Source organism: Phocoena sinus, chromosome 17 (assembly GCF_008692025.1).
Source record: "Phocoena sinus isolate mPhoSin1 chromosome 17, mPhoSin1.pri, whole genome shotgun sequence".
NCBI lineage: Eukaryota > Metazoa > Chordata > Mammalia > Artiodactyla > Phocoenidae > Phocoena > Phocoena sinus.
The window spans coordinates 58,351,001-58,372,485 of NC_045779.1; the positions used below are offsets into that span (position 1 = coordinate 58,351,001).

The 21,485-nt window shown below is 37.0% G+C and overlaps 1 protein-coding gene across 1 annotated transcript; it reads left to right on the forward strand.

Moving 5' to 3' along the window:
- Nucleotides 1–731: 731 nt before the first annotated feature.
- On the forward strand, nucleotides 732–20,353 carry MED30 (mediator complex subunit 30). The gene is made up of 4 exons (XM_032610349.1): nucleotides 732–1,066; nucleotides 7,969–8,127; nucleotides 10,083–10,187; nucleotides 19,325–20,353. Exons 1-4 carry the CDS (start codon nucleotides 890–892, stop codon nucleotides 19,418–19,420), a joined length of 537 nt encoding a protein of 178 aa, XP_032466240.1. The 5' UTR covers nucleotides 732–889; the 3' UTR covers nucleotides 19,421–20,353.
- The last annotated feature ends 1,132 nt before the right edge of the window (nucleotides 20,354–21,485 follow it).

Genomic DNA, 21,485 nt, shown 5'->3' on the forward strand with positions numbered 1-21,485 from the left:
CTAATTTTTCTTACATTTATAATGTCATACCATGTATTTATCGAGCACCTTCTATGTGCCAATCACTAAGCATTGAGAATACAGTAAGCGAATAAAACATAGTCTCTGTTTTTACAAAGTTTGCATTCTAGTGTGTGTGAATAAGGCGAGGAGAAGTCTGAATGTAAACAAACTGAAAATTATATACAACATAGTGCCAAAGTCAGAAAGGGAATGGAGGTGGGGGGATAGTGTATGTGAGAGAGAAGTGTTAATTTTATACTTCCGGTGATCGGGAAAGCTTCCCGAATAAACCGACTTTTCAGCAGGGATCAACAACAAACGGGGAGTTGGTGTCAGGTCACAGTGAAGCATGAAGATCAAAAACTCAAATCGCAGGTTATCAGTTGCAAGCTGTATGCGACTAAACATGTCACTAAGCATGTGAAAGAACAATACTACTACACACTTCGTATGCTTGTTATTAAAAAAAAATGATCAGCAAGGAAATTAAGACGAAGTAAGCGTTCTATCAAGAATTCTAACCATTGGCTGAGAATGAGAAACCAAGCGGTGGAAAGCCCACCGGCCTTCCACCACGCGCACCGACCCCTCTGGCTAGAGTACAGCTGGTGATTGGCTACTCAACCCGCCCGTCCCGCCCCTCCCGGGCGTCCAGCCCAATCCCGGCCGACCTTGCGCTGACACAGGTTCCCAGGGACCCCGCCGAGGGCGCGGTCCCCGTGACGTTTGATGACGTGTTACGTCACGGTGGCGGAAGTCACGGCAGCTGTGTTGAAATCAGATCGCCCGGTCTTAGAAGCTTCTGCTCACGCCGAGGCCAGCGACGGTCGGGCGGACCCCTGACGCCTACTCTGCAGCCCTGCTGACCTGACGCCGCTGCCACGCCATGTCCACCCCTCCGTTGGCTGCGTCAGGGATGGCGCCCGGGCCCTTCGCCGGGCCCCAAGCCCAGCAGGCGGCCCGGGAGGTTAACACCGCATCGCTCTGCCGGATCGGGCAGGAGACGGTTCAGGACATCGTGTACCGCACCATGGAGATCTTCCAGCTCCTGAGAAACATGCAGGTGGGAAGGAAGGAGGGCTCCGGTCACGGCCGTGCGTGGAGAAAGCGGGATGTTTCTGCGAGGGAGGGGGCTGCTGGTTTAATTGTTACGTGGGGCCCCTGGGCTTCGACGCGGCTGCCCTGGCCAAACCTCGAGTATGTTGGTCGCCCCCATTTACATTCAGAAGCGTTCCCCAATAATGTGTCTGTCCCCAAGATGTGGAGGTGATGTTTTCTAGGCCGGATTTCTGTAAGATTGAAGCCACATTTTCTAGATTCGACCGGGTTCTCAGGTTTCTAGGCGAACTCTTGTATCTTTCAAGGTAGAGGTGAGTCTCATTCCGCCATACTCTTGGGATTATTTTAATCTCATATTTTTCCACAGAATACTTTTTGAGGGTCCAAGGTGTTGAATTCAGATTCTGCTAAGCATTTTGTTAAACAGCTTTATTTTGGTATAACTGATGTACAGTACAATGCATTTAAAGTTTTGACACATGTGGACGTGTGAAACCATCCATCACCCCACACAGTTTCCTCGTGCCCCTTTTAAATCTTTACTTCTGGCCTTCCATCCACAGCCAATCTCTGCTTTGCTTTCTGGCACCGTAAATTAGTTTGCATTTTATAGAGTTTCATATAACATACACTATGATTTTTGGTGCAGGCGGGCGGTGTGGCTCCTTTCACTCAGCATATATCAGTAGTTCCTTCCTCTTCATTGCTGAACAGTGTTCTACCGTATGAATATAACACACTTAGCGTATCTGTTCATCTGTTGATGGACATTTGGGTTGTATCCACTTTGGAGCTCTTATAAATAATACTGCTATGAGTGTTCAGCTACAAATGTTTGTGTGAACATGTGTTTCGTTTCTCTTAAGTAGATAGATGCCTGGGAGTGGAATTGCTGGGTAGGGAAATGTCTGCTTAACATTTTAAGAAACTTTTCCAAAGTGGCCGCACTATTTCACATTTTCATCAGCAGTGCTTGAGCCTTCTAGTTACTCCTCATTCTTGCCAGAACTTGTTATTGTACGTCTTTTCTTTTTTTTTTCTGTATTGTATGTCTTTGTTTTGTCTCCCAGTCTGTGTGGCTTTTCATTCTCTTCATATTGCCTTTTGAAGAACAGATATTTTAAATTTTGATGGAATCCAATTTATTGATTTGTTCTTTTACAGATTTTGCTTTTGGTTCCATATCTAAGAAATCTTTGTCTAACCCAAGATGGCAAAGATTTCCTATGTTTTCTTCTGGAAGTTTTATAGTTCTAGGTTTTACATTGAGGTCTATGATACACATGGAGTTAATTTTTTTATATAATGATAGAAATGGATCTGTTTTTTTTTTTTTGCATTTGGATATCCAATTATTTCAGCACCATTTTCCTAATCCTTTTTTTTTTTTTTTTTTTTTTTTTTTTGCCGTACACGGGCCTCTCACTGTTGTGGCCTCTCCCGTTGTGAAGCACAGGCTCCGGATACGCAGGCTCAGTAGTCATGGATCACGGGCCTAACCGCTCCGCGGCATGTGGGATCTTCCCAGACCGGGGCACGAACCCGTGTCCCCTAAATCGGCAGGCGGACTCTCAACCACTGTGCCACCAGGGAAGCCCTTGCTAACCCATTTTTAATGCTTATCTTTACTACTATGTGATGTGGGTATCATTCTTGTTTTATGGATAAGGATTCTATGATTCTGAGAGGTGAAGTGACTTGTCCAAATCTAGTCAGTATAGGGTAAATTTGAATCCAGGCCCTCAGACTCTTAGAACTTTAGAACTCTTACTTCAATTGGTGCAGTAAAGAATGTTTTGTTGCCTTTTTTTTTTTAATGGTTGAGGTTTTTTTTTCCTATTGATTCTAGAAGTAATACAGTTGTATGGAAATATTTTAAGACCATGTCAATAAAGCCAGTGTGAAATAAAATACAAAGGGAATCCAAGAGAAGATATGAAATCTTTGGCAATTGTTTTAAAAATTAATGGATTAATGTATAAGATGATTAAAGTATGGGTTAAATGATCTCAGAATTTAGCAAATATTTCTTTATTTTCAACCTGCTGTATTGGACTAGTAGAGCTAATAGCTAACATCTATCAAGTACTTTCCTTGGTCAGGTATACTGTTATAAGAACAGTTCTAAGAAGTATTTTTATCCCTATTTTACAGTTAAGGAAATTGAGGCTTAAAGAGAGAAGACTTTACCCAACATCACACATGACTGGTAGCTCGTCCTACTAACCTCTTTATAATACTAATTTGCTGTCAAACAATTTGTACTATTAACAGAAATATAATACACATCCATAACTGACACTGAAAGAACTGAACTCTTTCAAAAAAGTATTATTAATAACTAGATTACATGTGGACATATATTCTCAACCAATTTGTAAGGGACTACAATAGTTATTTCTTTGTGCTTCTTATATTGCGAATCCTGTGATTTAACTCCTCTAAGAGCCTGTGGGCCATATCATAATTGGCTGGAAATGAAGCAACAGTGTGCTCCTTCATTTATAAAAAGCTGAGAGAAGTGGTACAAACAAGACTACATATAAGCTATTTATTAATGCATTCTTTTAAGTATTTAAATTTTAAAAATTATCTTCTGTATTATTAATCTAGAAGGATGAAGTGTCATAAATATCAACTGCTGAGGTTATTTCTGAGCATTTGTTTTAGAGAAGTACTTCTTTATTAGTTGTCCTTTAGCCTTTTGAAAATCTAATGAAAACTATGGACTCTCTTCTGAGAAAAATGCACATGTAAACATTTTGAATAAAATTTCAGGGGGTTAACAGATGTCTCCCTAAAGATCGCTAGATCCCAGATTAAGATTCCCTGCATAAGAAAGTATTGCTTTGGTTCTATTTGTTATGCTTTAAATCTTTTAAAAAAATTGTTTTGAATATATAATAGAATATATTCGTATATTCTGAATATATTCAGAATTCAGAAATAAAAAAGGACATTACAGTGAACATTCCCCCTCCCATCACTATCTGCTAGCTAACTTCTCTCCACAGGTGGTGATTATTATTGATTTTTATTACTATCCTAATATATCCTTCCACATAGTCTGTGCATATTTAAGCAAATGTATATGTATATTCTTTCATTTCCTCCCTTTTTGCACAGATAATACTGGTATATTATACACCTTTTGCACCTTTTTTCATTTGGTACATTTTGGAGTTTATTCATATCTATACAGAAAATACTTCCTTTTCCTTTTAAGGTGTATTCTATAGTAATCCACTGCATGGACATACTGTGCTTTATTTAGCCAGTCCTCTAGAGAAGGGCATTTAGATTGCTTTTAGTCTCTCACTGTTATACTGTAGTGAATACCTTCCTACCTAAATGCTCAAGTATACCTGCAGGATAATTCTTAGAAGTGGCTTTGTGCTTATGTAATTAGATAAATTATGATGAATTGCACTCCATGGGAGTTGTACCAGCTTATGCTACCATTTCCTGACCAACCATCAGGCTGAGACTAACACAGCAAATTATATTTCTGGATCTTTGATCATTTGATAGGTGAAAATCTACTTTACATTTCTCCTAGTCTTAATGAGTTCCAGCATCTCTTCATATTTTTATGAATCATTTCTGTTTCCTTTTCCGTTAACTGCTTGTTCATATTATTTGCGCATTTTTCTTTCTTTTTTTTTTTGGTCTTTTTTACCCTCTCCCCCAACTTATAAGATTCGGCTATTTACATATTAGAAAAACTTGCTGTGTGTGATATAACTTGCAAGTATTTTCCCCCAGTCTGCTGTTTACCTTTTGCCATACATATACATATACATATATTTGTTTAAGGTAGCTGAATTTATCAGTCTTTTTAGGTTCAATGTCTAAGTCAGGAAGTCCTTCCCCACTCCAAAATCAGGAAAAATTCAGTTTTGTTTCAATTTTTATACTTAAAACTTTGAACTGTATGGAATTTATCCTAGTATGAAGTGTAAGGCATGGCCCCAGCTTTACTTTTTCCAAAAAGTTGATTGAATAATTCGTTTTCCTCCTCCATTGATTTCAGATGCTACTTCATATAATCGAATCAATTTATGGATGCTCTATTCCACTTAGCTGCCTTCTTTTATGTAGTAATGGCAAACTTTCTTACATTTATTGAGGCTCTATAAAGTATTTACACTTATTTTTCAAAATCGCCTTGGCCATTCTTGCTTATCTTTCCACATGTACTTTAGAATCACCTTCATAGTTCTGAGAAAATCCTGTTAGTGCTTTTATTCCGTTGATTTAACCTAGAGAGACTTTATATTGGTATGATGTTGAGTCTTATTAACCGAGAACACAAAATATCCTTTTTTGTGTCTCTATGAAGTATTTTAAGTTTTCATATTTATCTTGACATTTTTTAAGTCAAATATTTTATCTGGATATTTTATCTTTATTGTTGCTGTTGTAAACAGGGTCTTTTTCCTTTCTCATTTTCTTTTGTTTTTATATATGAAAGCAGAGCTATGGTTTTCTGTATTAATTTTGTACCCATCTCTCTCTTGACTTCCTTTATTGATAGAACTTTATATCATTTGCAAATAGTGACGATTATGCCACAGCTTTTTAATATTTCAACTTTTTTTTCCTTTTCTGATTGCATTGGCCATACCTCCAGAAGAGTGTTCACTGGTAGTATTAGTGGTCTTAGTAGACATCCTGTTCTGTTCCTGACTTTAGTGCAGATGCTTGTAATATTTCCACATTCATCATGGTGCTGACTTTTTAACTGAGATAAATGTATTTTATTGTGTTGGGGAATTTTTATTAAGAGTTTTATATTTGTTTTAAGAATGGATGTTGAATTTAGTTGAATGCCTTTTTAGTGTCTAGCGGTATGATCACATTTATTTACAGATATTCAGTATTCATTAGTGAGATGGTTACTGATGAGCTTGTTAGCTAAGCATCTACATTATATAGTATTATCCCAAGAGCTCCTAGGCACTATTATATACTCTATGGTATAATCTGTCTCATGTTCACTGCTCTACCTCAGCTTCTAAAACAGTGCCTGACAACATGAAAAGTAAATTTTTTGAATGAATTAATTGCTCCCTTCTTTGAGAAGCTGATGCTCTATGTGAAAACTAATACCCAAACTTGCTAAGAGGGTGAATTTGAGAAGGGTGGTTCTTTGTATTTCAAAGGATTTTGTTTTCCTTTATGAAAGGATTTATCAAGAGTTCTTTTGCATAACACAGAATTCTTAGTGAATTTTAAGTGTCCATTTATGGAAAAAATAATTCATGAAAGTAAAATAATCCAGACTGTACTTCAAGACTTTATGTGTGTGTGCACTATACTGAATACAGGGATATAAATGTCAGCTGCTTCTAGTCTTTATTAAGTACAAAATATGGGCAAAGTACTCAACGTAGTCAGTACCATAATAAAGGTAGAGAGCCTGCTTCTGTATGCAAGATGTAATCATTATACTTATTATCACCCAAACAAGAAAGCAGTGACCCTTTGAAACTTTCCTCTTATTTGATAATGTTTGTGAAAGTTCATAAATTGAAAGGTCATGAGAAATCCTATGTTGTATTGGGGGGTGAACTCTTATAATGCTTTTTTCCTTTAAACTGTTTTGACTAATTCAGTCCTTGGTACTTTTATCACATTTCTTTGAGATATAATCCTCAGAATGTTTTAATTCTTGAGAATTTCCAAAAATCCTAATAAAACTCATTTCAAAGAATTTCAGAAGATCCATCTCCTTAACTTATAAACATAACATTACAGGAAATTTGGAAATGAGAGAAAAGAAGAAAATGAATTATTAACAAGTGTACCTTCCTATTACATCTTTTATCAACTATTACACCTTTTAACAACTACGTATAGGCCTTTACAGTCTTTTTATTTTTTTTTTTTAGTGTTTATGGTTTTACCTACTTGTAATGATAGTGTGTCTTGTTTTCTTTCTTCTCTGAACACTCTACCAGGCTCTTCTTTTTTTTTTTGCATTCCTACCTCATCTGTTTAGAAAAGAAAAAAGGATGAACTGAGGTTTAGAAAGACTGGACTGATCTTCTAGCTATTAGACAGTAGTTTGGGTCTTGGTTTTAAGTCACTTTATTCCCCAAGGTAAGTGTATGTATGAGTGCTTATAATGAAATTACCTCGTATACTAGAAAACATGGTACAAATTTTGTTAATTCTAATTACAGGATGATTTCACAGATCAAATTGTGGGAATAAAATACTGTAAAGATGTACAGAGAAAGGAAGATTTTGTTTGTGAGTTTCAGCACTGCACAAAAGGTGCATTTAGTTCTAAATAGGTAGTAGTTTTTCCATTTATCTGTGATTTTTGTCATTTCAATATATATTTTTGGCTTCTTTTGATAAAATTCCTGAATTAAAAATATATAAGCATCCAACACAGAGTTATGATCATAGCAGTTACTTGTAATAATTTATTAATGATATTCAAGTACAGATTGATTTGCACCTATCTCCTGCTATTGATTTCCTTTTAAAGTAAAACTTTTTTTTTTTTTTTTTTTGCGGTACGCGGGCCTCTCACTGTTGTGGCCTCTCCCGTTGCGGAGCACAGGCTCCAGACACGCAGGCTCGGTGGCTATGGCTCACGGGCCCAGCCGCTCCGCGGCATGTGGGATCTTCCTGGACCGGGGCACGAACCCGTGTCCCCTGCATCGGCAGGCGGACTCTCAACCACTGCGCCACCAGGGAAGCCCTTAAAGTAAAACTTTTGGTGACAGCTTTATGTTTTAATGCATACCTTGAGTATCTTAATTATCTTATCATATTTAAGGTATTTTGAGATTATTTTTGCAACAGTGGCAACATACTCTTCTTTTTCTTCCGCTGAAAAGTCCTGATCTTAATTTTTTTCTTTTCTTCTTCTTTTTCTTTATTGAGAAGCTGCCAAATGGTGTCACTTACCATACTGGAACATATCAAGACCGGTTAGCAAAGCTACAGGATCATCTTCGCCAACTCTCTATTCTCTTCAGGAAGCTGCGACTGGTCTATGATAAATGCAATGAAAACTGCGGAGGGATGGATCCCATTCCAGTAGAGGCAAGTTTTAGTGGTAGAGGAAGGATGAGTCTAAGATAGTCTCAGGACATTTGTAATATTTTCCTTTCTCTCTTCTGTTTTCACCGTATTTCCAGATTATGAAACATACTGGGTTTTGCTTTTGACTAGAGAAGATGAAATTGTGATATATATATATATATATATATATATATATATATGTGTGCATAGAATTATTACTGTCTTTTCTTGTTAATAATTTCTAGTAGACTTTAACATCCAGGCTGATAGTAAATTTTTGTTGTTGGGAGGAGAGGGTTGTCTGTGGCAATTTTTATTATTGCTTCCAATGTCTCATTTTAATTAAATCAGTGCATGATGTTTTAGTAGGCATATTAATAGCATTGTAAAATCCTTTTAAAGTGGTTTTCATGTAAGTTCTTTATGGATAAAAGGTTATAACTATTTTTATCATTATTAATTTAAATTATCTTAGTGGAATCACTCTAGTTTTTAAATATTTTTAAAATTTAGTCTCGGATCATAGATATATTTTAGTTAATTAGGTATATGATATTTTTATAGGTGCTCTTTTCCTGTTGACAAGTTATATGTCTGCCACCAAAGGTAGCTGGGAAGGTTTGGATGTTCTCTCATTACATATAAGGAACAGTTTCCTGTGATCAGTGCTTTCTTCGAGTGATCAGCATGTAAAGAGTACACAGAGAAAGAGTAAACTGCAATACAGCCTGAAAAGAAGGGGTCAGAGATGTGGAAGATGGGAAATGTGGTTGACATTGACAGATGCTGCAGAGAAGTCAAGGAAAATAAAGAATGAAAACTGTCCACCAGATTAATTGTTGGTATATTTGAGCAGAGCTTCTGTGAAAAGGTAGCAACAAGAAGTCAGATCACAGTGAGCTGAAGATTAAACAGGAAATAAGGAACTGAAGCCAGAAAGTGGATATCCATCTTTCAAGAAGGTTAGATTAAAAGCAAGAGAAGAAAACAGTAGATGGAAGGAGGGATAGAGTTGAGGGTTAGGGATTTTTTCCTCCAAATGGGAGAACATGTTTAGATAAAAAAGGAAGAACATGGTAGGGTGAGGTTGGGGAAACTAAATAATGAAGACAGGAGGGCAGAGGAATCAGGGCACAGGAATGGAGACAAAGTGTCTTCAGGAGGAAGGACCACTCTGCTTGCGTTAGGAGAGAGGAAAGGAAGAAAGTACCTGTGAATGTGGGCAAGTTTATATTTGTCCCAAGAACTCATAGAAGTTTGGGCAGATTGACTCCTGATTGTACCAGTTATTTACCTCTGTCCTGTTCCTGCATTGGTAATATAAGATGGAAGGACTAGATAATTCCTGAAGTCTCTGTCACATCTACAAGAGGCTTCATCAAATAAACTTCATCACAAATCATACGTATTTAATTATAATCCTGCTAGACGTTTCATTGCTATATAAATTTTCTTCTCTTACAAAAAAACTTTCTCCCAACTAAAAGACATCTAGAAATCTGCACAGATACTAGATAGTAAGTAGATGACATTTATATAATATGCATCCATGAACTTCCTTTCTTTTTAGTATAGATGAAGGAAAGCCTGTTCCATCTCAACGAACTATAAATTTCGTAAGGGTAGGACTTATTTGTCATTTGTCTTATTTGTCATTATTTTTGCAGTGTCTCCTCACGCACTATCTGCCAATTAAATATTTGCTGATTGAGTAGGATATTACTTAATTACATGTGACAACTAATTTTGCTAAAAGGACTATTTTGCAAAAGAAATCTGAAAAGCTAATGTGTAGAGTGCACTGAAATGATAGACTTCTAAGGCTTTTATTTTAGGCCGTCATTTGAATTAAAATATATTTTTGTACTATTAAAAGTATAAAAAGTGATCTTAATCGGAAGCATTATCTATACCAGTATAATTGGAAACTGTGTATCATATGTTTGACTTTTTTAACTTTTGTCTGTCACTCCCAGCAACTTATTCCATACGTGGAAGACGATGGCTCAAAGAATGATGACCGGGCCGGCCCACCTCGTTTTGCTAGTGAAGAGAGGCGAGAAATTGCTGAAGTCAATAAAGTGAGTTGCTAGTCTGTATGTTTTATATTTCCGAATTATTGATACAAATTACAGGGGAGTCTGTGTAACTCAACAACATAATTTGAATTATAGAATTACCTGAAGTTGTTTCTGTGACAAATTTAACCTACTTAGAGTACAACCCAGGACTAAAATGTAAGCAGAAATGCCATCTGAATAGTCAGAAGAGAGACCACAGAATTCAGGCAGTAAAGCTCTTAGAAAAGCCTCATAGGCACTCAGTCACAACCCATTTACTTTCTTCTTTTCTAGGCAGAATTGTAGCTCTCTAGCTTAGAGCATATTTGGAGGAGCAAATGATAAAAATTTACAGGTAGGAGAGGTGAATGTCTCAACAGCTGAATAAGAAATTGAGTTATCAAAGCACTACCCCATCCCACCCTCTACCCCACAAAAGTTCCTAACTAGAATTTATTGCTGACTACTTTTAGAAGTTCAGAAGATAATGTTCAGATAGTTCTCTAGAACCATAGGGAAATAAGGAATGTTGTCAGTTCATTCTGTGGTGGAAACATGGTTACCAAAACCTAACAAATAGCACAGTAAATAAAACTACCAATCTCGCTCCTTCACTTACAAATACATGCTCCCACCTCCTGCCCCACTCCTGAAATTCTTAATGCTAGTTAATAGAATTCATCAGGGTATTAATTAATCCGCCACAGCCACAGAGGGTTTTCTGAGGTAGAGGAGGATGACTCAGTTTACATATAATATCAGTAGATTAAATTGAAAAAAAGAATGCTTAAAACTATTAACAAGATAGTCTTTTTTAAAAAAAACCTTTTTATTTCAGATAAGTAGCCAACATTTTTCATTGAGATGAAATATAGGTATAAAATAGGATGCCTTACACCACTGTGTTTAATACTATTTTAGAAGTTATAGCCAGTGAAACTGAAATAAACTTTAGGAAACGGGTTATAATATTATGTACAAATCTGTTAAGTTCCTTAAGCTTGTACATAACATTTTAACTCAAGCTTAAGCTCAAAGAAGCTCACTGATGAGAGTCAATAAGTGTTTGAAAGAAGAGCTTAATACAAGATTGATACCATTTTTCTATAATGCCATAAAGAAATTAGAATGAGATCCTATTCACAATTGCAGCAACAAATATTAAGTAGTTAGGAATTATTTCCATGATATATGTAACTAAACTTACTGAGATACATAAAAGAAGTTTTGAATAGTTGAAAGAACACATTAAGTTCTTATATGGGCAATAACTATTCTAAACAGTAACAGTCCAAATCCAAATATGAATTCTCTTGAAGCTGCACAAAACTAGTAAGATTTTAGCGCAATACCAATCAAAAAACAAATCCAAATAAAATGCAAATTGGATTTTCTTGAGAGCATACTAAAATACATACATAAAACAATTCCTATAAGAGTAATAAAATAAAGAACTCTTTGCTTCAAAAACTAAAACGTGATATCAAGTATATTGTAAAAACAATAATTCAGTGTGAAATACCGGCACAAGAATAGATTAGTAAAATAATAGCCAGAAAAAGTCTTCCTATTGTATATGAGAATTTAATATGACGTAAGAGGGATTGTGTGGAAAATTAGTCTTTCAAAAGAGACACTTTGGGGGAAAATTAAACTAGCTTTTACATTACACCATGTGTCAAAATGAATTTCAGAGTTGAAAATAAGACTTGCAAAACGAAGTATTGGAAAATTAAAAGAAAAATGTATATCAAAACTCAGGAAAAAAGAAAAAGATGGATAGATTTTTCTAAAATAACATTTAAAACAATTTTTAAGAGGTGAAATATAAATTAAGAAGAATAGTTCCAGCAAATTTGACAGTAATAAGCATAAACAATTTACAGTAGGAAATTACGAGGGGATTGGGGACTTTTAATTTAGGTCTTGAAGAATAAGTGGTGTCTGGTAGTACAGAGATATAAGACATTCATTTATTAAGTGTTACATGTTTCTGTTGATAATCTGTGTAATCATTCACAATGGATGTGTTCTATTATTTTTCTCTATAGTAAGGATATTACTTATAAAATACAATGAAATGTATATATAAATAAAACACAACTGTGATGGTAACTTTGATTTCAGAGTACCCCATGTGACATACAGATAGTTTGTTCTCTACCATAGAAGATATTATGATATTTGCAGGGCGGGGGGGGTCAGGGGGAGGGCAGGGGTAAGCTTGTGTAACTTCAGAAAGATGTAATTTTTCTAAAGGTAAGTTTCATTTCACTTTCCATTTCTCTAAGTTCCTCTTTTTTTCCTAATATGATGGTTTAGTCATAACCTATTCTTGATTTTTTTAAAGACCTATCATATAATCAGACTATAGTAATACTTTGACAGTGTGTAATCAAAAAACTCTCACTAGCTATTGACGTAGAATTTTGTGAATTTTAAGTAAAGGATGTAATTGATACCAAGACTGTGATGTATAAGAGTATTTCTTTCTCCACATGAGGATGTAGCTCTCTGTAGAGTCTCTCTCTGTCCTGGACCCACCTACATACTTTCCTTCCCCCAGTCCTTTCAATGCGGTTGTCATAATTGGGGTTCAATAAATATTCTGTGTTCATATTATTATGGCACATAAATACTGCTTATTGCTAAGCCACGTAGTAAACTAGAATTACATTTCCTTGAATAATTATTTTGTTTTCCTAAAGTTAATAGTTCTGTAATTTTGAAAAATTTTGGTTAGAATCAAATTATCAGACGACTTACAGGTTTCCCCCCCACTCCCACCCCAAGTCCTCCCATCTCTTCAGGTCTTGGTTGAATGCTCCCTAGGCCTGCTGTTCATCTATTGCCCTGGGGCTTTCCTTCACCTCTTCTGTTGGTTTCACTATTTCCTCAATCTCCTATCTTTCTCTTTCTTGGTAATTTATTTCTCCCTCGGTAAGGTACATACGTCAGTGGCTTCTTTAGGAGGAATGCAGGGACTTTAGCCTTCATGTATCTGTCCAGTTGATCGTTTGGCTAGATATAAAATTCTATGTTGTAAATCAAGTTCCCTCAGAAATTAGAAGGTATTCTTCCATAATCTTCTCATACAGGGTTTGGCAAACTTTAAAGGACCAGATAGTAAATATTTTAGGCTTTGTGAGACATGTGGTCCTTGTTCTTTTTTTTTTTTAATTATTTTATGTATTTATTTTTGGCTGCGTTGGGTCTTCATTGCTGCGCATAGGTTTTCTCTAGTTGCGGCTAGCGGGGGCTACTCTTCCTTGCGGTGCACGGGCTTCTCATTGCGGTGGCTTCTCTTGTTGCGGAGCATGGGCTCTGGGCGCACGGGCTCAGTAGTTGTGGCTCCTGGGCTCTAGAGCACAGGCTCAGTAGTTGTGGTGCACAGGCTTAGTTGCTCCACGGCACATGGGATCTTCCCGGACCAGGGCTCGAACCCGTGTCTCCTGCGTTGGCAAGCGGATTCTTAACCACCGGGCCACCAGGGAAGCCCATGGTCCTTGTTCTGATGTAAAAACCATCCTTAGCTCATGGGCCTTACAAAAACAGGTCACGTGCCATAGTTTGCCAACCCCTGTTATGTTTTGTTGTTTTTGCAGATGGAGGCTCTAAAAGATCTGGTGAGCATCTGATGCTTAAACATGAGCCATTTATATTTGGGAGGGAAGCACTGGAAAGCCTATCGTAGGCTTTGAGTTGGCTTCATCATAGCGAGATTTGGAAGCAAGTTGGCTCTTCTCTTTGAGGGGAGCCCCAACTATCATTTACTGAGGCTTTTTTTCTTTAGGGCTATTCCATTTCTTCAGAGGAGAATCTTCCAGTGCCCTAAATAGAGTGTAGTCTCATGTCTTCTTGCCATCTGCTGTGCTGGTGGCACTGAATCCCCAGCTGTTCTGGTTCAATTTCACAGGAAACAAACCTCTTGCTCCCTGAAACGTGGGACAGGACGCGGGAGAGGGTACTCAGTCCCCCGTTGGTGAGGAATGGGAGTGAGCACCTGGGCTCTCACGCATCCCTGTAGCTGTTTCCCTCCAGTTTCTGTCACCGGGGCCTCACGTGCTGACTTTGCGATGGCACCTGTCTCCAGGTCTCCGTGGCGGATCAGCCCGTTCTCACTGGCATCCTTCCTGCATCCATCTGGGTTGTATAGTAGTTTCCTCCCATGTCATTTATTGCTCCCCTTCTACTTTTCATTCTTAACATGTGCCACCTGACATCTACTGTTGTCTCCTTTCTGATCATTTTTCTCCACATGGATTTATAGCTTTTTCATTCCTCTCCTGCCATTTTATTAGGGTTTGAGAAAAAAGAAAAGATAAACACGTGTTTAGTCCACAGTGTTTATCTGCAACAGGCTTACTTCAATGCACAAAGTAGTATTTCTGAACGTTCATCTATTTATGGAATAAAAGCCCATATTTTAAATTCTGTGTTCCCATTTATACTTCAGGCATTTGAGAACTCGTTTTGATTTTGAATAAACCATTTGAATCTGTTGAATTTGCTGTTGTACATACTTCTAACTTTGGCATAAAACTTGTTTTAGTTAACATAGTATTGAACTGAAGATTATTACAAAGAGGAAAGGATCCATTACATGTTTTAAATTAAACAGATTTAAAGCTTAGCCCTATATTTCCATGGGAATTTTTTTTTAAGAGAATTTAGAGAGAAACTATCTTCTCTTGAATGGCAGAGGAAGTATTCATTTGATTGGCCTCATGGCTCTCTCTTACTTCCTGGGAATTGTTACTATAATTTGAGACAGTACTGGAGAATTAAGCAGTAAACAGAAACCAAAAAAAAAGAGGGAGAGGACTAAGATTTGGTTAACTCAAACTGAAAATTCCCCTAAAAAAGGCAGAAGAGAATAAAGTTAACAGCTGAAAACCAAAGTGGATTTTTTGACCCAAAGAGATTTTTGACTCATTCCTTAAATAAAACATCATAAATGTTAATTGAATATAATACATATTCTGACTGTTAACCAAGTTATCTTATGTATAATTAGTGGTACTAAGGTATTTTATTTTTTCTTTTCCCCCACTTCTTCCAACTTTGTACCTCCCTTCTAGAATATAAGATTAAAATATAATTGAAAAATTTTAAAACACTGAGTAAACTCATGATCAATTGATATATATTTTTCTGCCTTAATGGCACACATACCTGAGTGTTTCTGTGAAAAATATGTTTAAATAGCCACCTTCAGATGGTAAAATGTTGGCCTATACATAATCACACAGATGCTATTAAAAGTAGTTTAAATTAATTGAGTTAATTTTTCAACTACAGTTGACCCCTGAACAACACAGGTTTGAACTGTGCAGATCCACTCATATGCAGATTTTTTTCAATAAAATACTCCAGTACTACACAATATGCAGTTGACTGAATCTGCAGAAGCAGAACCATGGATACAGAGGGCAGACTGTGGGACTTGAGCATCCTCAGATTTTGGTACCGTGGCAGGTCCTGGAACCAGTCCCCCACAGTGTTTAAGGGTCAGCCGAGTATCACTGTGTACTTGAGATTGTACAGAACATACTGATGGTCAGTCTGGTTTCTAACAACATATATATCACTGATGTCTACCATAGTGGCATGAAACTTTGGGGCATGAAATTTGTAATCAGTATTTGATATAAATCATCAGATGAAGAATGGCCTAATTTTAATAGTCAAATTTTTGGCTTTTTAAAATACTTCATTTTCTTTTCATATGTGCTTGAATCCATAAGTCTTAATACCCAAGTAAAGGATGAACACTTGTTTGAGACTATATTTTAAGGATATCAGAATGAGTTCTATTTTGCTTAAAAGTATTCTGTTAATGGTAAAATGAAACTGAAAGAGATATGTGGGTAGTTTTTAGAGTTGACATATAATTGAGTTCAAGCAGTTAGAAGTTAAAGCATTTTTGACCAATTGTCACAGCCTTTGTATGAATAGTAAATTACATGGTATGACTTAGCATAAACATATTTTTTAAGTATCTACTCTACTTACACATTCACCTGTTAATGTAACAAATTAGGCACAGATGATGGATTTTGATAACAGCACTGTCAACCTCTGTTAAAATCAATCAGTGGCAAGATTGTATATATTAAATCCTGTATCATGTCATGAAAATTTATTTACAGTTTAACCACTAATAAGCATAACTGTCAGCTTTGCTGTTGATATTTTCATGATGTGTTTTGGCTCTAGGTATTTTACTTGTATGCTAATTCTTTTCAGTTAGAACTTTGTGGCCTCTTTGAGACAAACTGTCCAAATGCCTTAAGACATATCATACTTAAAAAAAGTTTTACTATTCCCTAGAGTTGAATATTACCTTGAAAATATCCCACATTTTTTAGTTCTCTTACTTTATTTAAGAGTTAATGATGCTAAATTTTTTAAATGAGTATATCAGAATTTATATTTCCAAATGAGTATTCTTGAAAGTAGCATTTATTCCAGTGATGTAACCATTGTGGGAGCCATCTGTAACCTCTGTTTGGATATTGATTTGAAAGTCTGTTTCTAACGACTCAAGAATATAATTTTATTACTTCTAGTTACTCCTTAATTTATACTGAAAATGTGATCACTAAGCTTCATTCACCAGACTTGGCCTCTGAATGGTCTTCAACTGTTTCAAAAACTTAAATACCTCCTCTTTCTCCTTTTCCATGGATACAGATTTGTCACTATTGAAGTTATTTAGGAGAACCCATCGCACACATCTGCCCAGTTAACCTTTTTCATTGCAGTTTAAATCATATTTCTTCTTCTTCAAGAATTTTAATGGATCCCCATTATCTACTAACAAGACCAAATTTATCCTTCCTTCCACTCTTTGCTCACCACCAACTTTTCTAGACCCCAAACAAAAATATTTTCCTTGTTTGCTGACCCTACCAGTTGGGGTTCCACAGCATCTGATATTTCTCCCCTGCCATCTGCCTTAACCAGGTTATGGTCTAGTCATTTGGGCAGTATCTTCTTCCTACTTCATGCGGAGTTTCTTCAAGGCAACGGACCATTTCTTACTCATTTTTCTTCCCTTACAGTGCCTAACCCAGAGCCAAGCACATAATATACCCTCAGTAAATATTTATGGAACAAAATGTGTTACAGGCTAAGAATTCCATTCCAAAGAGAAGTTCTGAGTTTTTTTTAAAGTGACCATATTCATGTCAGAAGGTACTAATTCAAATAATTTTTTAAAAACCAACTCATATTCTTTCTCTTCCTTTTATTCTTATTCAGTTGCTCTTCCTACTTTCCTCCTGAAAAATGAGAATTGAGCAGGGAATCATGGTAACTGAAGTCTCTCACAGCTTAGGGGAATGATGGCTTGGTGGAAAAGGGCAGCTGACTGAATCATTTTGAAGCCTTGAATTAGTTCCCTGAACCAAGCTTACTGGTTTTCATTACATGTGTCTGTGTAACTGATTTTCATGTTATGTATGGGTATAAACAAATTAGAACTGGCAAGGGCCTAATAGATTATATAATCCAATTTCTTGCGGAAGAAAACTGAGGATAAGGAATTTGTCTAAGATCAAATAGCAAGTTAGAGGCAAAGTCAGAACTGGAACAGAGGTTTTCGACCTCCCAATATACACCTTTATTCGTATATTCCTGTTTTGCTGCCACCCTTGATTGCTGGCAGAAGTTTCTTGGTCTCTAGGATGACAAAGACTTAATAGGCAGCTACCACATACTTATGACAACAGAACTTAGAAGATCGGGCATGTGAAACTGAACAAGGAGACTGAATACCTAAAGTACTAATAGTATCTTTTTCCCCAAAACTATGTTAAAGTGAGCTTTATGGTACTGAATACTGTATGCTTACCCTGTGTACTCTACGGTCATATGTTTTAATCTGACTGTGTTGTGTTAATTCTCTTTTCAAATATGAATTAAATTTAATTAATATTGAAGTCTCTTTAAATTGCTTTTCTGTTTTCCAATAAGAATTTCTTCTTCCCTTTTACCTTCTTACCTCCTGTTACCTCTCTAACTCTAGATAGAATATAAGCAATTTATTTAATCTTAGTTTGCTCTTTAATGAAATCAAGATAAAGATTTTTAGGTCTCTTTATAATGAACATGTACTACTTGATCTGGAGGTATTTTAATATAGTATCTTTAAAATTATCTAACTAAATAATATTACTTCCAAATGTAATGTTTCCAAGAGGTTACTTAATAGTAATGATTATTATAATAACTAGTAAGCACTTTGAAATTCTCTATGTTTATCTTGTTTTATCTACATAGACATTTACTACATAGGATTTGAAGAAAGGATGCTTAAAAAGAAGTTAACAAACTGTGGTCTAGTAGAAACCCAGATCTAGAGATACAGGGACACCTGCCATGTGCATTCAGGGCATCCAGCAAATCTCAGTTACGAAGAAGCTTATATCAGGGCTGTGCCATCTTGTCTTCAGTTTTCAGCATTAGATCGCACTTCATGCTGAGAGCAAACAGTGACTTCTGCCACATGTTTGAAAGACCAATTGCATCAGGCATTGCATTTTTATTATACTTTCTATTCTATATTGACGGTTTCTGTTCTGTGGCTACCAGTAACATTTGCTGAATGCTTACTTGTATGCCAGGCACAGTTCTCACACTTGACATGAATCAAATCTTTTGATCCTCATAAAAACTCTTATGAGGTAGGTTCAGTTATTATCCCCATTTTTCTGTTGTGGAAACTGAGGGACAGAGAGCTTAACTAATTTGGCCAACATCATATATTTAGTTAGTGAAGGAGCTGAGTATAAACCCAGAGAGTTTGGCTCTAGAGATTGTGTTCTTAACCATTATGCTACACTGTCTCTTGGAAAACCTATGTACTTAGGTTTTATAACAAGTAAATATTTAGCTTATTTTCTTTGGTGGTAGAAGTGGAGGAGTGAAGGGAGGTGGGGGATGGAGCTGTAGGCCTCTGGGTGCTGAATTAGACTTCCTCATGCCTTGCAGCGAATGTTTGCGGCCAGAAAAGGATTGAGACCTTCTGCCTTAAGGAAATTAGCTTAATTTGGGTCTGGATCATTGGAGTTATAACTTATGACATTTTAGTCTTCTACCTTCATGGTATATATTTCATGAAACGTTTCTGATAAATTCTTTTGTTTTCACAGAAACTCAAACAGAAGAATCAACAGCTGAAGCAAATTATGGATCAATTACGAAATCTCATCTGGGATATAAATGCCATGTTAGCAATGAGGAACTAAACTGATATTTAAATTTCCAGCATTACACATGTTATTCCATTTTTTCCCCCTCAAGTATTTTTTCCCTTTAAAGAAGATTATTTTATTCTAGTCACTAGAATGAAAGTTTCTTTTTTTTTTTTTGCGGTACGCGGGCCTCTCACTGTTGTGGCCTCGCCTCTCCTGCTGCGGAGCACAGGCTCCGGACTCGCAGGCTCAGCGGCCATGGCTCATGGCCCAGCTGCTCCGCGGCATGTGGGATCTTCCCGGACCGGGGCACAAACCCGCGTCCCCTACATCGGCAGGCAGACTCTCAACCACTGCGCCACCAGGGAAACCCTCTGGCTATGTTTTATTCTAAACTCTAACCTGCCTGAGACAGACCCGGGTGGCTGATGGCTGCCCTTCAGAAGGCTCTGCTCCCAGCCTTTCCATGTCACACTCTGGCAAATCCAGCACTGGCTTTGCCTCTTCCTCAACCTGGATGCCCTGTCCTCCCTTCCTTCTGTCTGGTTAAATCCTTAACAATCCTTCAAGCCTCCTGTGAACCCACTGCTGGCCCTCACATCTTTCCACACTGATTTCCACCATCTCTGAACTCTGCAGACTCCTGGGTCAATCACACCCTACCTTCTGCTCTTATGTTCCAGCTTCATGTGTGTGCTTTGTCTGCCCAGGTAGACGGAAAGCTCCCTGGGATTCAGATGAATTTTCCCTCTTCCTCCACCCAGCACAATGCTATAACCATCACAGATATTCAATTAATAGTGTTCAAACTTGATTGAATCAAAATTCATTTTAGTTCGTAAATTTCTACTGATTAGGAGATGATCTTTTTACTTTGAACGTTACCTTAAGCAGTTATTTCTCTTTTCTTTTCACTATTCTTGATGCAAGAAACAATACTTTTGAGGTCAAAATATTTCCATATTAATGATTAAATTTATACATTAATGAATGCATTATTATTAATGATTGGCACCCATAAAATTAAAGATAAACCAAAAGTCTTAGGATAAGCTTCTATACTACAATATCAAGAGGAGTTCAAACTCCATCATAGATGGAGTGCCATCTATGAACAGACAGTACAGAGGGTAATACTTTCTATACATTAAGTCACTAAGTCATTAAAACAATCATATGAATAAGATATTATCCTTCCCTTTTTACAGGTGCTAGAAAGGAGGTGAGGACTGAAAGCAAAGAATATATTTTCCTTGGAGAATTAATCATAGAGGATCAACCAAAATGATAGATTTTGTGTGCCAGGCTCTGTTCTACACGTAATAACTCATTTAACCTTCACAACTTCGTGAAATAGTAACTATTAATTCTCCCACTTTACAGATCAGGAAATGGAAGCCCAGGGATAAATCACTTGCCCCAGGCCACGCAGCTATAAAGTAGCTGAATTGGATTCAAATCTTAGTCTGGCTCCAATGTCCTCATTCTTAACCAGTACACGGACTAGAAGATTCAAAAACATGGGTAAAACATAGACAGATGTGCATGGTATTCAAATCTGAATGGCCCTGGAAGATCTAGACCTTGAAATCCTCTTAGCAATCAGGTGACCCCTCACAGACATACACACACACACACAAAATGAGATGATATTAGTACAGCCCTTAGCGTGGGCCTGGTCCATACAAGCGCTTGGTAAATGTCAGGCACTCCTGCCATGGCCACCACTGTTTTCCCTTCAGGGGCAGTGGAAGGACCAGCACGACTTCAAGACTATGACTTCCTAGAACATGAGACTGGAATCTTGCTTGCTTTCACAGGAGGAGATGCAGCACCCTTTATCTTATTTTCTCCTTCTGCAGTGTTATAAAGGACTATTTGAACAGGCAGGTCGTGGAAAGGAAGAAGAAAGTAATATTTGAAAAAACAGAGTTCACATCGTCTTCCTTTTTTATTTCCTGCCCCAGATATCTTTTGCACTTTCTTTCATCTATTTTCCTTGTCTCTAGTTACATACTTGTTCAGAAGCCACCAGGCATTTCACCATAAGGAGAATCCAAATGCATCCAGCAAATCAGCAATACTTTGGCTGAGCACAGCACTCCACTCTGTGAGGCCT